Source organism: Drosophila obscura, unplaced genomic scaffold, assembly GCF_018151105.1.
Source record: "Drosophila obscura isolate BZ-5 IFL unplaced genomic scaffold, ASM1815110v1 contig_150, whole genome shotgun sequence".
Taxonomy (NCBI): Eukaryota; Metazoa; Arthropoda; class Insecta; order Diptera; family Drosophilidae; genus Drosophila; species Drosophila obscura.
Window position 1 is genome coordinate 8,306,324 of NW_024542736.1, and position 15,422 is coordinate 8,321,745.

General features: G+C 44.1%; 3 protein-coding genes across 8 annotated transcripts; 1 reads left to right on the forward strand and 2 right to left on the reverse strand.

Annotated features, from left to right (window-relative positions):
* Positions 1-1,667: 1,667 nt before the first annotated feature.
* On the reverse strand, positions 1,668-3,554 carry LOC111079139 (ribonucleoprotein RB97D). The gene is given in 6 exon segments (XM_022374158.2): positions 1,668-1,949; positions 2,007-2,659; positions 2,724-2,974; positions 3,049-3,200; positions 3,202-3,345; positions 3,406-3,554. Coding segments are annotated over 5 exon segments (1,215 nt in total). The 5' UTR covers positions 3,454-3,554; the 3' UTR covers positions 1,668-1,949; positions 2,007-2,039.
* Positions 3,555-5,541: 1,987 nt separating this feature from the next.
* On the reverse strand, positions 5,542-7,663 carry LOC111079137 (heterogeneous nuclear ribonucleoprotein 87F). Of its 3 annotated transcripts, none has more exons than XM_022374156.2 (4): positions 7,498-7,663; positions 6,011-7,070; positions 5,827-5,962; positions 5,542-5,645 (listed from the first exon to the last, which is right to left on the reverse strand). In XM_022374156.2, the coding sequence occupies exons 1-3, from the start codon at positions 7,543-7,545 to the stop codon at positions 5,832-5,834; spliced, it is 1,239 nt and encodes a 412-aa protein (XP_022229848.2). In that variant the 5' UTR covers positions 7,546-7,663; the 3' UTR covers positions 5,542-5,645; positions 5,827-5,831. The 3 variants fall into 3 exon arrangements, with proteins under 3 accessions (XP_022229848.2, XP_022229849.2, XP_022229847.2); XM_022374157.2 differs by having other exon boundaries at positions 5,827-5,944; positions 6,011-7,073; positions 7,498-7,662; XM_022374155.2 differs by having other exon boundaries at positions 6,011-7,073; positions 7,498-7,662.
* A 685-nt stretch (positions 7,664-8,348) lies between these two features.
* On the forward strand, positions 8,349-14,021 carry LOC111079146 (serine-arginine protein 55). Of its 4 annotated transcripts, none has more exons than XM_022374174.2 (9): positions 8,349-8,476; positions 8,754-8,910; positions 8,975-9,045; positions 9,105-9,209; positions 9,732-9,828; positions 12,593-12,666; positions 12,740-13,075; positions 13,141-13,305; positions 13,417-13,468. In XM_022374174.2, the coding sequence occupies exons 2-9, from the start codon at positions 8,785-8,787 to the stop codon at positions 13,451-13,453; spliced, it is 1,011 nt and encodes a 336-aa protein (XP_022229866.1). In that variant the 5' UTR covers positions 8,349-8,476; positions 8,754-8,784; the 3' UTR covers positions 13,454-13,468. The 4 variants fall into 4 exon arrangements, with proteins under 4 accessions (XP_022229866.1, XP_022229864.1, XP_022229865.1 ...); XM_022374172.2 differs by lacking the exon at positions 13,417-13,468 and adding an exon at positions 13,488-14,021 and having other exon boundaries at positions 8,351-8,476; XM_022374173.2 differs by lacking the exon at positions 13,417-13,468 and adding an exon at positions 13,488-14,021 and having other exon boundaries at positions 8,351-8,476; positions 9,747-9,828.
* Positions 14,022-15,422: the final 1,401 nt, after the last annotated feature.

The following is a 15,422-nucleotide window of genomic DNA, read 5'->3' on the forward strand; positions in this document are numbered from 1 at the left end:
ATACATAAATATATATATATTTATATTTATATAACTGCACCCACAAGCGATGGAGTTCTAGTGGAGGAGTGGAGAAACTAAAGCCTTTCCGAATTGTATGAGAACCTTTCGAGTTTTGCCGCTGGCGTCTGAATATTTCATTAGGTTATTCTTGATTTGTTAAAGTTAAAACTCTCGACTTGTTGAGAACATATCATTTTTTTTTGTTTTGTCTGTTGTGCGGCGCCTGCCTCAGACAATCGCTCTGGAGCTCTAAATACTATTTTTCACCATTATTTCTAGTTACTAGTAACCCCCACACAAGCCACCACACATACATACTCGTCAGACAGAGCCAGCCATTCAGTCAGCACTTGTAGCACTGTGTTGTGAGGGTCTAAAGCAATTTTAGTACATTTTCTGTCAGACGAAAATGTTAGTGTTCAAATGTTAGCTCCACAACCAGTGCTACTAAGCAGTGCTTCCCACATATAAACAAAAAAAACCAACCTTCATGAACAAAGACCACACACAGACACCGAACAGAAGTACTAACTAACAAATGAAATGAATGAATATATATGTATGTATGTATCTTAAGAGTTATACGAATGAAAGAACACGACGAAGGTAACCATGCTCATTTATATTTAATCGGAGATAACACATAGACAGATGTAGAGGAACACACTTAATTATAATTTAACTTATATGTACACACATTACAAATACAAATAATTATAATAATAATAAAAGAAGAAAGATTCACGTGTTTACCAGAAAACCTATGATTTTTTGTATTATTATTATTTTTTTTTTCTAGTCTTTTATCTTCCGCTTTTCTATTCTATTCTTCTTCTTCACATTTTTCACCACCTAAATTTTTTTTTAAATTTAAATTTGAATCAAAAGTTCTGGTGAATGCGACAAACACCAAGAAATCAAATTAAATCAAATTATTGAATCCAAAAACGTAGAGAAATGATTATTTTTAATTACGATTAGCAACAAGATGTTTGTTGTGAGTGAATTTCCCTCGCATTCGATTCGAGTTGAACAAATTGAGCATTTAGCATTTAATGAAATTGATGCGCACAAGCCAAGCAATTGCAAACAATTTGCATAATTTTAATCAATTAAACAAAAAAAAAAAATCAAAGAACGGGTAATTCTAATCCAGAGTCACAAACAATTCAGTGGTGCGTTTTATAGCGATTCAGATATAAAACAATTACGCAAATCAATTCACTCACGCAATACTTTAAGTGAAAATGAAAAGAAAACAAAAAACAATCCAACAAAAATAGTTTAAATAAAGAAAGAGTTTACGGTTTTAAGTCTCAAAATGTCTGTGTACAGAGTTGTCTTAATCGAGGGCAGAAGTAACTTAATTGATTGATTTTAAATATCTACATGTGTAGGTATCTTTTTATTCTCCTCCAATAGGTCCAGGTATCAGGTCCCAGGTACTGGGTGAATTAAAAATAAAAGAAACAGTAAAGGAACACTGTTGACGCTACACTTAATATTGAATAGATATTAATTTCAATACTTTGTTGTCCCTGGAGATCCCATGTAATATCAACAGCGCCAGGCAAGGGGTTTCAAATCAATTTCCCGGCAAGGGAAATTGTACATGGTAGAATTCATCAATCTAAGGTACATAAACTAGATTTGTAATTGATTGATATTTTTAATTTCTTTATTATATTCTGAATTTCTTGTATAAATGGTTTTATTAAATATTAATCTACATGGCCTCTATCTCAATCGCCGTGCGAGAGAATTTATCGCTCTTAGGTACGTGTGTAGCTTTTTCATTTCTCGTTCTCATAGAGAATGTCGTGTTATTCGGTGTATTCAACAAATATTTAGCAAATAAGTTTGGTCCCAAGCTGAACCTATCAATGAATGTGTCGTCGCTCCCATGAAGTAAATGTGTGCCACGCCCGCCGACATCCTATACATGCCTGTAATTTTTAGGTACAGGCTTAGAAAAAATGAATAATTAAATTAAATGAACTTACCCTGCCATATGCGGGTAGAGGGAGTCACAATTTTTAGCGGGTCAAGCGATTGGAATGGTCAAGCGACTGTGATGGCTTGACCACTTTGTTGTTTTCGGTGGACCACTTCTTGTCCGCAGCAACAGCTGCATCTCCTCCAGCGCCAATATCAACCACGTTATCCCTAGCCACTGCGGCACCAGCAGCAGCAGCAGCAGCTGCAGCTGCAGCCTGCACCGACTTGTAATCGTTGATGGGACGCTGATTGGTCGAAGTCTGGTGAGGCTTTGGCCCGGTCTGTGCCACACATTCGATGAGATTGCTGCTGCCGCCCGAATTTTGGGGCGTATTATAGGCAGAGTGGGTGCCTCCGAAAGCCCCATGGCCGGAGGACTGTATTGGGGCATAGTAGATGTGCGGCACTGATGGTACCACGGGGGTGACATACGAGGCCCAGCCATTGATATAGGCCGAAGGCGGCAGGCTGGACTGTGCCACGTACGGATTGTAGTGTGCATTGTAGCAGTGTCTGTCCATCACGGCTGGCTGTGGTGGCCCGTAGCCGGCACGGGCAGCCCCGCCAACGGGAAAACGAAGACGTTTAACAGGATCGGGTCTTTGAGCTGACTTCTTCACCTCGACCGTAATTGAGTTGATGACGTGCTTTGTCTGAACTGTGATCGGAGGTTAAAGGGTGACGATAAAATGTAACTAAGATGTGGAACCTAAGCAACATACCCAAAGATCTTTCAGCACTGTCGATATCCTCGTACTCCAGGAAGCCGAAGCCCCGCTTGCGCCCGGTCTCCTTGTCCATCAGCAGCTTGATGCTCATGATTGGGCCAAACTTTGAGAAATAATCGCGGATAATGGCCTCGGTGTGGCAGTCCTTCAGTCCACCTAGAAATATTTTGTTCGTCTGGTCATTGCCCATTCCGGGTGGTTTGTTGAATTCCAGCCGCGGCAGGGCGGGCTTGGTTTCCACAGTTCTGAAAAAAATGGAGCTAGCTGAGTGACCGGAACGGAACTGAGGCTATTTCTTTTTTTTTAATTTTTCACTTACTTGTAATCAATAATGTGTGGCCGGGTGCTCTGCACATTCTCTACGGAGCCCGGATCGACGAAAGTGACAAAGCCAAAGCCGCGCGAGTGGTTGGACACGGGATCACGCATGACCACAGCATCGGCCACTGCGCCGAACTGTGAGAAGAAATTCGCGCAATGTTTCCGGACTAGTCTGCGTGGGTAACCCACCAATAAATATCTTGCGCAAGTGCTCATCGTTCTGGACTGCCATTTTTGCAGTGCTTTCCAAATTGGTTGAGGTGGCCTTGTCACTGCTTTCGGCAACTGCTACGCGCTGCTCAAGAAAAGAAAATTATATTTCGTTGCCCTCTGTTTGTTGAAAGCCCACATATACCTCTTGCTTAGTGGGCCAAGGACCATCGGAGCTGCGTTTGTTATTCATTTTTGTTATTTAACCGAATGGAATGGGAGCAAATGCAGATAAACTAGTCTGAAGTGTAGCGAGAAAGTGAATGACAGGAAAGAAAAGATTTAAATGTCAGACGAAAAGCTGCAAGTCAGTTGGCTTGAACAAATACAACCCTGGGCCGGCCATTTTTGTGCTATCGTCTTCTACCTTTCGATGAAGGGTTCGATTAATCGCTTACAAATATTTCAATATTTCTACAGAAAGGATACCGCTACCGTCTTCTTTTTTCCATGTTTACTTGCGCAACCTTAGTAATAATTTGAAATTCTTTCAACTAATTGGAGTAGCAAGTAACTTGAGATGACGTATTAGTATTTTGCTTCTCCGAAATTGGCACACCTTGGCTATAAAACGTACGTGTCCCCACCATATACAAAATTGTGTTGTTCGGACTTTTCCCAGTACCATCCTCGTGTTTGCTTGAACTAAGTATACCCCCTTTGTGATCCCACAAATATATAGTTAAAATGCATTGTTTTATTTTGGGGAAATGGTTTGTTTATTCAGATGTAAGCGTATACTTATGTACGGGTAGGGTATGTAGAATGGGTTAGTAATTACCTGGACTTACCTTCAGGAGAAATATCACTACCAACCAGATTCCAAAGTGAATCCAAGCTTCGCCCTGGTGGCCTCTACAATCTTTTGGTTTTTTTCGGAACCGAAGTGCAACAACAGAAGCGACGTATTTCGAATTCAGCACAGGAGCAGGGGCATCCTTCCAGCCCAGCCAGTCTTGCAAAGAAATACGTAGTGCATTAGTACGTAGTCTGCATTGTTTGTATAGGAGTTTAGTTTGACCGGTTGTCTGCCACGCTATCTAGGTTACAGGTTACCCTTGCTACCCTGGTTCAGTTCATTTCACTGATCGCCTTATCGCCTGCGCCTGTTCCGCTGAGCTGTGGCTCTCGCCATCAGTCAGGGGAGGGTTGGGGGGGTGGGATTCTCTTCCTGCAATCGTTTCGGGTGGGTAACATTCAGTAGAATTTTATTTTCTTATCGCCTTCGTTGCTCACGTAACGAACTAATTACAGATTATGTTTTGTTTTGTTTTGGATTTGTATGGATTTCTTGTGTATCGTAGCATCTACTTCTTAGGGTCTAACAAAGTTGGTATGTTTTCGTTTATGCGAGCATGTGGTTTGCTTGCTTTAGTAGGTCTAGTGGGTGTTACGGCAAAATATACACAATTCTAACTCATTAATTACGAGCAGAGTACTCATTAACAAGACTTGCTTAACTTGCTCCGGGAATTGGGATGGATAGATAGTATTATCTTTCTTGTATACGATATAAATAATATAAAATTTCTTAAATGTACAAAATGGTATTATAAAATATTGTTCTATTTGATTTCTTGCAATGCGCTCATCATCCGCTACAAAATACAAAATGAAACGTAAAGCATACATCTATCTCTGTATGCTACATATATCTGAGGGGACCACGTTTGCTTTGACAGCAAACCCTGCCGCATTGGCGGTGGATTGGGTATGGCCGCCTCCCGACAAGCTACACAGTAAAAGCAAGGTAACGGTATGTACTCTACCTGGCGCAGCCCATTCCCCAACGAGATTGTTCGCTGCATTGTTCATTGTTCTCGTTACTGTGGTGGTAGTCAATTGATCATTAAATAAAATGTAGTTTAGTATATTTTTCGTTTTTTGTTTTTGTTTGGTTTTTCTTTTGTTTTTGTTTTCGTTATCGTTTTCTTGTTAATATAGTTAAAACTAAGCGTTCAAGGTTCTTAAAATCCTAAACATGAATTGATAATATTGTTGTTTATAAAGAGAGACAGCAGCAGTCAAGCTGTCGACAAGTGGAGTGAGATTTTCTTGCTTTTGGCTTGTTGTGGCTGGTTGTGGGTGCTTATTAACACACACCACGCACACACACACCCACACACACACACACATGGTACGCGGTTTGGTTTTTAGCGGATTCAGGGGTTTAAGGGCTGAAAACTGCATATCTGATCGAGCTGGCTTGTTTGCTGTTTTCTTGTTCTTGTATTTGTCTGCCTTCTCTGACACACTCTCGCCCACACACTTGTCACTGTCACTGATTGCCTGCCTCTGCCTGTGCCTGTCTGAGTCTGTGTCTGCCTGCGCCTAGACTGCCTGTTTGTCTAGCTTGAAGCTTGAACTGACTCTCTACGTGATTACCTATTTGCGAGAAAGGAGAAAATTTGGCATTAGCGGTTTCAAGAGTTCAGCGATTCACATGAATGGTTTTTTTTTTGCTAGCTGCAACGACGACATATGTACGTTTCCGAGCGCTCTACACACATACGGAGCTGCGGGCCTAAGCCCAGCTTGGCTCAAATCAACTCGATTACATATTTACCTTGTCTAGTAACGTCTATTGCCGCCGCCCATGTTTCCACCCTGGCCGCCGCCGCCTCCTCCAGTGTTGTAGTTGTTGCCCCCGAAGCCCTGGCCGCCGCCGCCTCCTTGGTTTCCACCTGCAAGTTCAGAAGATGCTTTTGTTAAATGATTTCCCGTCTAGTGCTGCACGAATGTGAACTCACCTTTGTTGAAACCACCACCGCCTCCGCTGCCGCCTTGGCTGTATGGAGCAGGCCGGCTGTTGCCAAAGTTGTTGCTCCGTTGCGGGCCGCCGCCATAGCTCTGCTGGTAGTCGTTGCCAAAGCCGCCGCCTCCTCCGCCGTTGCCACCCCAGTTTCCGTTGCTGCTTCCGCCGCCGTAGCCACCACCACCGCCGCCGTTGTTCCAGCCGCCGCCGCTGCTGCCCTGATTGTTCCAGGGACCGCTGCCGCCGCTCTGCTGATTCCAGCCGCCGGAACTACCGCCCTGGCTGCCACCAAAGTTGCCATTGTTGCCGAAGCTACCGCCACCGGCGCCCCAATTGCCGCCGCCGTTCTGGCGATTGTTGCTCCAGCCGCCACCTTGGCTGCCACGATCTCCGCCACGACCTCCTGTGCGTCCACCAGGGCCGCCACGGCCACCACCACCACCGCCGCCACCACTGCCTCCTCCACCTCCAGCACCACCACCACCGCCGCCGCCTCCGCCACCACCCTGACGATCCATATCTTGCTTGGCTATGGCCTTCTTCACGTCGAGGCTCTTGTTCTTGATGGTGTGGGTCTTCTGGAGAATGATCTTGTCAACGGGATCATAGTCGTCGAACTCGATGAAGGCGAATCCGCGCTTCTTGCCGGTGTCCTTGTCCGACACGATGTTCACGCCGACGATCTGGCCAAAGTCCTTGAAGTACTCTCGCAGGCACTCTTCGTCATGGTCGTCACGTAGGCCACCCACAAACAGCTTCTTGACCGTGGCCCCAGCGTTGGGGGCATCGATCTCCTGGCGCGGCACAGCACGCTTCGGCTCGACGGTGCGGCCGTCGATCTTGTGGGGCCGAGCGTTCTGGGCATTGTCGATCATGTAGGACTGCGAGTAGGTGATGAACCCAAAGCCGCGCGACCGTTTTGTCTTCGGATCCTTCATGACGACCACATCTACGATATTGCCCCATTTCTCAAAATGCGCCTTCAGGCCGTCGTCCGTGGTGCGGTAGTCCAGGCCGCCGATGAACAGCTTGCGCAGCTGCTCCGGCTCGGTAATCTGCTGCGGGCGTAGAGAACGAGGTAAATAAATAAACACACAAACATAAGTAAACGTCAGGTACAGTCGCAAGTGAAATCAATAAAACAAAGAAAAATGCCGCCCGCCATTTTCTTTTTATTTGCAACGCCGCAACGTCTATCGTGTGTACATATGTATGTATACATGTGCGTGTATGCGTACGTTTTATTTTCTGCCGCCAACCGGTTTCGATGTTCTTTTGCAAATTCATTTCGGTTTTCGAAGGCTTTGAACTTACGGCGTGTCACTGGCCGGCCCGCAAGTGCCCGAGGATCGGAGCCACACACACACACACACGTATGACATATTCATTTATTCATCTGGGAAAACCGCGTGCAAAATTTGCACTGCAATTGTCGGCGTTGACATTTTTACAATGCGAAAAACTTTGCACCGCTTCGCTTACCTCATCGTTGTCGTCGTAGTTTCCGTTGGAATCATTCAAGTCAGCCATTGTACTTGTATTTGCACAATTACACCAGTTTGAAGTAAAAACCTTTTCAATATAATCACTTTTTTCACGAGTCACAGACGCCCTAGTAGTGTTCGATCAGTGTGACCGCGGATCTTTCCACGAAATATACCGAAGACACTCATATACTCATTTTCAGAATATACCGTAAATATACAAAAGCTATTATTGAATCAGGGATGATATTCATATGGAAACGATAAGAAACCATCCGTTTTTTGTTCGACCGATTTTATCAGACGAGTACTCAGATCCGAAAACAATAATGCCGATAGATACTAGATAAGCAACCATTGGAATTTTCCCAACTCGAGCGGAATATAGAATTATTCTATCTTTCGTCGGCAAAAAAAAAATATACCACATGAAAAGGAGACAGGCGAAACAAGAAAATACCGGCTAGAAAAGTGCAATAAATCTTAAAAAGGCATTCGAATGAAAACTGGTTATATGGATACTATTATTTAGTAATTTTATACCTGGTACTCGTTTTATTAATTTATAAGGCGATAAAATACATGTTTTTTGTATTTCTGTCACGCAGGATGTGACTTATCCAATAGTGCAGTCTGCATTGTCGTTCTCCAGCTCCACAGCACCCACAAATAAGACATTGCTTAAGTAAAAAATTTTAAATTTTAGCATATTGCTTTTTGTGTCCACTTTGGACACACTGGACACCGAGCGAAATATACTCAATTTCGACGTCAAAATACCCCGAAAAGTATATAATATACCGAAACGGTCACTCTGTTTTTTCCAATATATCGTGACGTACGTGACAAGGCGGCGCTGACAAAGTATCACTTCCGTTTTCCGTTTGCATTTTTTCGTAGCTGTCGCAAAAGTGTGAATTAAGTGTTAAAAAAAGGTTGTAGATTGTAAATTTAGTGAAGAAAATCTTTAGTAAACGGTATGTTAATCAAATAAGTAAATGCACATGCAAACACACACAAAACACGAATCTATACAGCTATTGATTATTTTGCCGTGTTCTGTACCCGGTACATTGCTCACATACGTGTGGTACATACATACGTGTGCGTTTATGCCTGGCGGTACCGCCATCTTGGCAAAACACTTGGGCACACACACTCAAACACAAGCCGTGAATTGCAGTTGTATTGCCTTGGTGACGGCGGGACAGTCGAGCAAAATAGAACCTGAAAATTTTCTCTTTCGTTTTGCAGCATTTGCTAAAGACACATAATCATAAGCAATATGGTTGGATCACGAGTGTACGTGGGCGGTCTTCCGTACGGAGTGCGGGAGCGCGATTTGGAACGCTTCTTTAAAGGCTATGGCCGCACTCGCGACATACTAATTAAGAACGGCTACGGCTTTGTGGTGAGTGGCCATTGGGGCAGGCGATTGATTGAAAATCAATACCAAACCGTAATTTAATTTGCAGGAATTTGAAGATTATCGTGACGCCGATGATGCCGTCTACGAGCTAAATGGCAAAGAGCTGCTGGGGGAGCGGTAAGTTGCACGAAAAGCGCGCGCAAACTCTATCTATATTCAATAATCTATTTTTGCAGCGTGGTTGTTGAACCCGCCCGAGGCACAGCCCGTGGCAGCAATCGCGATCGCTACGACGATCGTTACGGTGGACGCCGCGGCGGAGGCGGACGTTACAATGACAAGTAAGTACAGACTGGGCTAGTAGTCGCACGTACAGGCGAAGATTTTGTTCTACAACATCCGAGTTAATGTAGAACCAGCAGCCCCCATATATATTTTCTTGTATTTCGCCTGTATTCCCTTCCACACCGATGCGATTCGTTTGTTTGAGTTGAACTTATGTCACACATGTCTCCTGCCGCCAATGATTGGAGTGGCGTGGAGAGGGATCATCTGTGTGGCAGTAAAACCAGGCCAGAATCATCAGTGTGGAAGGGACTGAAAGACACTGACTTGCTGTTTTTATACTCTTGTTTTGCGAAGCGCTCCTTAGCTCCTTACTGCTATGAGAATTATAATTTGTACTCATATTTGCACGCTACCTTATGTAATTCTAATTTTGTTGTGTTCCGCGCTCCCTGCTATCATGCGTTCTCTATGTAAATATTAAAATATACATCCTATCTTGTATCTGCATCTGTAATGGAGCAGCGGCAGCAGCGCAGTGTCATACTAATTTCAAAATCCATTCAATTATTCACCAGAAACAAAAATTCCAGATCATCATCCCGCTATGGGCCGCCATTGCGCACCGAGTACCGCCTGATTGTTGAGAATTTGTCGAGCCGCGTCAGCTGGCAGGTAAGTGCATTGAGCACGCTCGTTGCTGAGCGTTTTAGTTTTATCTACTGTAGCTTAGAAATGACGAAGAGAAGGAGTGTAGCACTAGCCATAACAGCTAACACTTGGAACGGATCCGAGAAAACCACTAACACCCAGTCCCAGTCCAACTTATATCCAACTCCCGTTTCGACTACTCTTATTATTTTGAACCCAACGTTTACCCAACCCCCCATTTCAACAACTATGGTGTTCCTGTTTTTTCTGTTTGCTACCGATACCCACTCAAAACCCACCCGAACAGATACTACCTTTAACATTTAGTTAGCACTAAGCTGTACAGTTGACCTAGGCTTAAGTGAAATGTAAACCACTATACTACATGCTATGCTTAACTCTGGTACTGATCGGCGTAATCTACCCACAATTATTTCTCTCACACACCAACTACCGTACCGAACACCAAAAGAGTTTTTTGATGTGATGAGTACCAGCCGAGTGCTGCTTGAAAGAGTGACCACACAGAGGGACAGAGGCGCACATGTGTGTGAGTTTGCGTGTGTGAGTGCCGGTCCAAAGGTTCCACAATCTGGCTAAAAATGAATCTAAACACGAATACGAAACCAGATGTAAAGACAAATAATATAGAGTTGTCGTTGTCATCCCCATAAGACGTGGGCAGATCCCAGACACACTAGTATCGTGACTTCCAGTATGGTCACACAATATCATGGAAGACAGACAAAGAGAGAGAGAGAGAAAGACAAAGCACAGCAGTCGAGGGCCACTAGAACATCGCATCCCAATAGACTGTGCTTCATTATCATCGTCGCTCCGCTTGGGTCTGAACACGATGAGCCATCGCCCGCCGCTTTATCCGTCCATCCCAATAACGAGTCGAACCAAAACAGACCAGACCAGACCAGAAGACGATGGCCGACGCTGGCCTGATGGTCCATTGCTGAGATTTGAGTGGTGTGTGCTGCCCCATGCTGCCATGCCAAAAGAGTAGCCTACGCACTGCTGCCAGTGCGTCTGTGCCTACCCTGCTGCGTGTACCTGGCCCACGTGCGTAGGCTTGCCTCTTGCGTTAGGTATTTAATTGTTAAACATTTACAATTAATTTACAAAACATTATATATAAAGAATTGTCAAATTCCTTATAGCAATTGTGAGTGTGAGGGTGCGAGGCGAATCAATCGAATCTGGTCGAATATGGTTAGAAGAAAAGACAAGAGAAGCGAAGCGAAGCAAAGCGTTTTGTTAATCAGATGATGATGATGATGATCTGATCTTGGCGACGACGATGAGATGAGGATGAGGATGTGCATGACGAAGATCGATGAAGATGGTGACAATGACGCGATGACGTTGATGCTGGTCGACTCGTAGAACAGAGAATGCGCATTCAGTTGCCACATCGGCTAGCGCATCCGAGGTTAATCTCCTTCCTGGTTCTGGCTTCTGGCTTGTGCTCTGGCTGAGACTTCTGACTAGACAACCAACCGCCCGCTTGGAGCAGCAAGCACCTGCCGTATGTCGTCGTCACACGCGTCAGCAGCGCCCACGCCTCAGAGGCAGGCGGACGTCAAAAACGTAATTCTTATTTTTGCAGTTCGTTCTGTGAAGCGCCGTGAGAGATGCACGCTGGCCACGCCTCCGCTGCCCGGTTGACTGCCTCTATGACTGGTTGTGCTGCCCAAGTGCACGGCCACTGCTCGCCACTCGCTCTTGACCACAAATCCCGCCTCCGGCATCCGGCGGCATCAGGCATCCGGCGACTGTGTGTCTGTGACCATTGATGTCTGATCTGACTGTATCCCGGCGGCGACGCTTCCCTCCAACGTTGACTGCTGGTCCAAATCTGAAGAGCTAATACTTTTTGCAATATAAAATATACAATTTGTTCACAAAAACTATACGAGATCTGGCTAAGGCAATGGCGGCTATGCATCCCCCCCAATGTTGTCTGCCCGCCCACCCGTGCGTACGTGCGTTTTCTGGTTTCTGGCTACTGGCTGCTGGCTGCCTGCCTGGTTAAGTAATCGATGTTCGATCGGAACGCTCTTGACTGCTCGCTAAACGCCCTTTCGATGAGGTGGTCCACAGTTCCCCCATTGGTCCACAGTTACTAGACAGACAATCAAAACTCTCGGTGTTAAGCGAAAACCATAATAACGATGTGTGTGTCCGTCCTCTCTCTGAAAGCGCATTAAGTAAGAACTCAATTACAAATATATTTTGTTTATTTTCATTTACTTTCAAAATATCAATTACGAAACACTGTCTGTTATCTATGATTAATTATGCCTAAGTTCTGTGACGCGTGCAGCAAGGAGTATTGAATATTTCCCCCCCAACTGGCTGACTGCCTGACGGCTGGCGGCTGCTGCCGGGTGCTGTAATGTGGTGGTTGAGAGGCAACAGCGCGAGCTGAGCTGAGCTATGTTCGTCCTGCCTGCCCATCCACCCACATGATGAGGGTCAGTTTCCACAATAGGCAGGCGCGTCAAAAAGGAGAGAAGATACAGACTCGGGCACAGGCATTGAAAGAGGGATAAAGACTGAGGGTGGAAATGGTTAGGAGGCACTCATCCCACTCACTCAGCCAGAGCACGAGAGTCCGACTGGAAACTCCGAACTCCGACCTGGAAATATTCAATCTACTTCGTCTGCTGCATGCGTTCTCCTTTGATTTGCCACTATCAGATGCGGACTTTAAGACCTCTGGCACGACCATTAACTAACTATGTTCTTTCTCTTCCGAATTTGTGCGAATCTGCAGGATCTGAAGGACTACATGCGTCAGGCTGGCGAGGTTACCTATGCCGATGCGCACAAGCAGCGTCGTAATGAAGGGTAAGTTTTTAACTGGCCTAAACTCGCATGTCAACACGAAGCTCTAACACTTATCTTCCGTTTCGTATGGCAGCGTGGTTGAGTTTGCCTCGTTGTCGGACATGAAGACGGCTATTGAGAAGCTCGACGACACGGAGCTGAATGGCAGACGGGTACATCTGGTCGAGGATCGTCGCGGAGGACGCGGTGGTGGTGGCAGCGGGGGCGCCAGTGGCGGTGGTGGTGGAGGCGGACGTGGTCGATCTCGTTCATCCAGCTCCCGTTCACGCTCTCGCTCCCGCAGGCGTTCTCGCTCTCGTCGCTCTTCGCACTCGCGTTCCAAGTCTCGCAGCCGCTCCAAGTCTCGTGGTGGACGTTCCAAGTCCAAGTCGCCCGTTAAGTCGCGCTCTCGATCCCGTTCACGCTCAAAGTAAGTAGAAGGGTCATCGGTTTTTACAAAGTTGATACTTATTTGGTCCTCCCTTTGTATTGCAGCAAATCGCGTGATGTTTCCAAGTCCAAATCAAAGTCCCACTCGCGCACTCGCTCCCGCTCCCCCAAGCGTGAGCGCGACTCGCGTTCTCGCTCACGTTCCATTTCGAAGCGTGAGTCACGCTCCCGTTCACGTTCCAAGTCGAACCATCGCGACTCTCGTTCACGGTAAGTTTGGCGGATCACAGATCCGAGAGGCGGCACTATATTGTAAAATTCTTTCTTTCGTGCTTTCTTTGGTTTTGTTTGGATGCACGTGTTCGTTCGTCTAATGCATAGTCCTTCGACCTTGGCTGCACAAAAACCCATTAAATAGATACTAATGTACTACTCGCCCCTCTTCATTGCAGCGACCGTTCCGCCTCAGTTGACAACAAGTCGCGTTCGCGCTCCCGATCCCGTTCGGCCTCGCCTAAAAACGGAAATGCCTCACCGGACCGCAATAACGAGAGCATGGACGATTAGATTAGTTAGCTGTCCCATTAATATTAAAACACTTGATTTTAGATTTTTACTATAACTATTCTACAAACATCCACACAGACACCTTATTCTACCCTGCGTCACTGGCACACAGCCAACAAATAACGAAAAAATGAAATGCAAATGAACTTAACATTTTTTTTAATATTTAAAAATTATGTTTTTCGTCTTGCGCCACACTCGACACAATCCACAATCACTGCCCCATCGCTGGGCAATACAACAGAGAACAGACAGGAAACATTTAGTCGAGTGCTGCACTTCGTAGCACCATCGCAAGGCAAACAACATTCTTGCCGATGAGAACAATTGAGAACAACTGTAACATATGTAACAGCAAACGATCTAAAATTGTCTATACACATGATTCATTTCAATAAATACGGAAACATTTAAATATATATTTCGTTTGTGTTTTGGATTGGGCGAAATACTTTTTCGATTAAAACATGTCCCATCTAATCTAATTGGTGTCTGGAAAAGTACTTATGTTGGGTAAACTTTGATGAAAAAAGCTGGGCTAATACTGAAGCCACATCATAAATCAAACCAATCACAGGAATTCCATACCTAATACAATTTCCAGGGAAATGGTGCATCAAATAAGCTGGGAATGCTCACCAACATCCTTCGGAGACTGAAAAGCTGCATAAAAATATGTATACACCTGGATACATATAATATGTATATAAAGACAGGCTCATATTCGCCAACAATTACGATTTAGTTTTGAAAACGGAAACATTTTCGTATAATTAACTTCACAGAGAAAGTGGACTGACGAAAAAGCAGTATCTGAATAAAGTAAAACGCATTCAACTATTCATATATAAATTAGTTTAATTGTTTAGGTTTTTTTGTTTGTTTGCAATTCTGGAATATAAGTATATTACAAAGTCTTATTTTATCTGATTAGCTTGAATTAAAATGAAAGTTTTTCTTTGCTCTTATGCTGAATTTAAAGAATACCAGTGGCATTGATTGCCATAAATACTGGATGAAATTTGTTACATATAAATATTTAAAATTTTTAAAGAATAGATTTCGTTTAAAAAATTTGTAATGGTAAATCAAATTCATAACTAAGTTTTTAAACTCGCATAGTTTTTGCTTTAACAATGTATCATTATTTAAAGTAATATTAAGCATTTTAATATACATAAACACCATAATATATACATATACAAAGCACATAAGGATAAAATAGAGTTTTGAAGCGTTTGACGTCTCGAGTGAGCAATGGAAAAAAAAATTGCTTTTTTTAAAATGCATCGACTAACTACTATAGAACAGATCTCGTGAACTGTATTTGAAATACAAATGCTGTGAACAAATTAACAAATGCCTAAAGTATGTGTTATGAGATTTGGAAATTTATTTCGCCATTATCTACAACTAAAACTAAATGCACTTCTGCATAAATGCGACTGGGGAGGTTCTGGTCTGAGACTGTTCGGCCACATAGTGGATTTCGGTCTGCATCCCACGTAAATACATACATACATACATACATATGTATAGTAGTTCGTATGTACGAGTGGGTTTCTTTGGCACATCGTGGAGACACTTGAGCACTGGAGCTGCCTAAAATATGTTTTTTTGTGGGTGGCTGAAAGCTACATTAGTATTTGACACTTGGTTTAAGTGGACTAAGATCGATTTGGATTTGCGTCGTCTGAGATGCGGCTACTAGCTACAATATGCGTACACACTAATCGTAAACTAATATCAAGTTTGGAGTCAAACAGTACATAATATAGCAATCAATATAAGTTGGAATAAAATGGATTATTGAACATTAT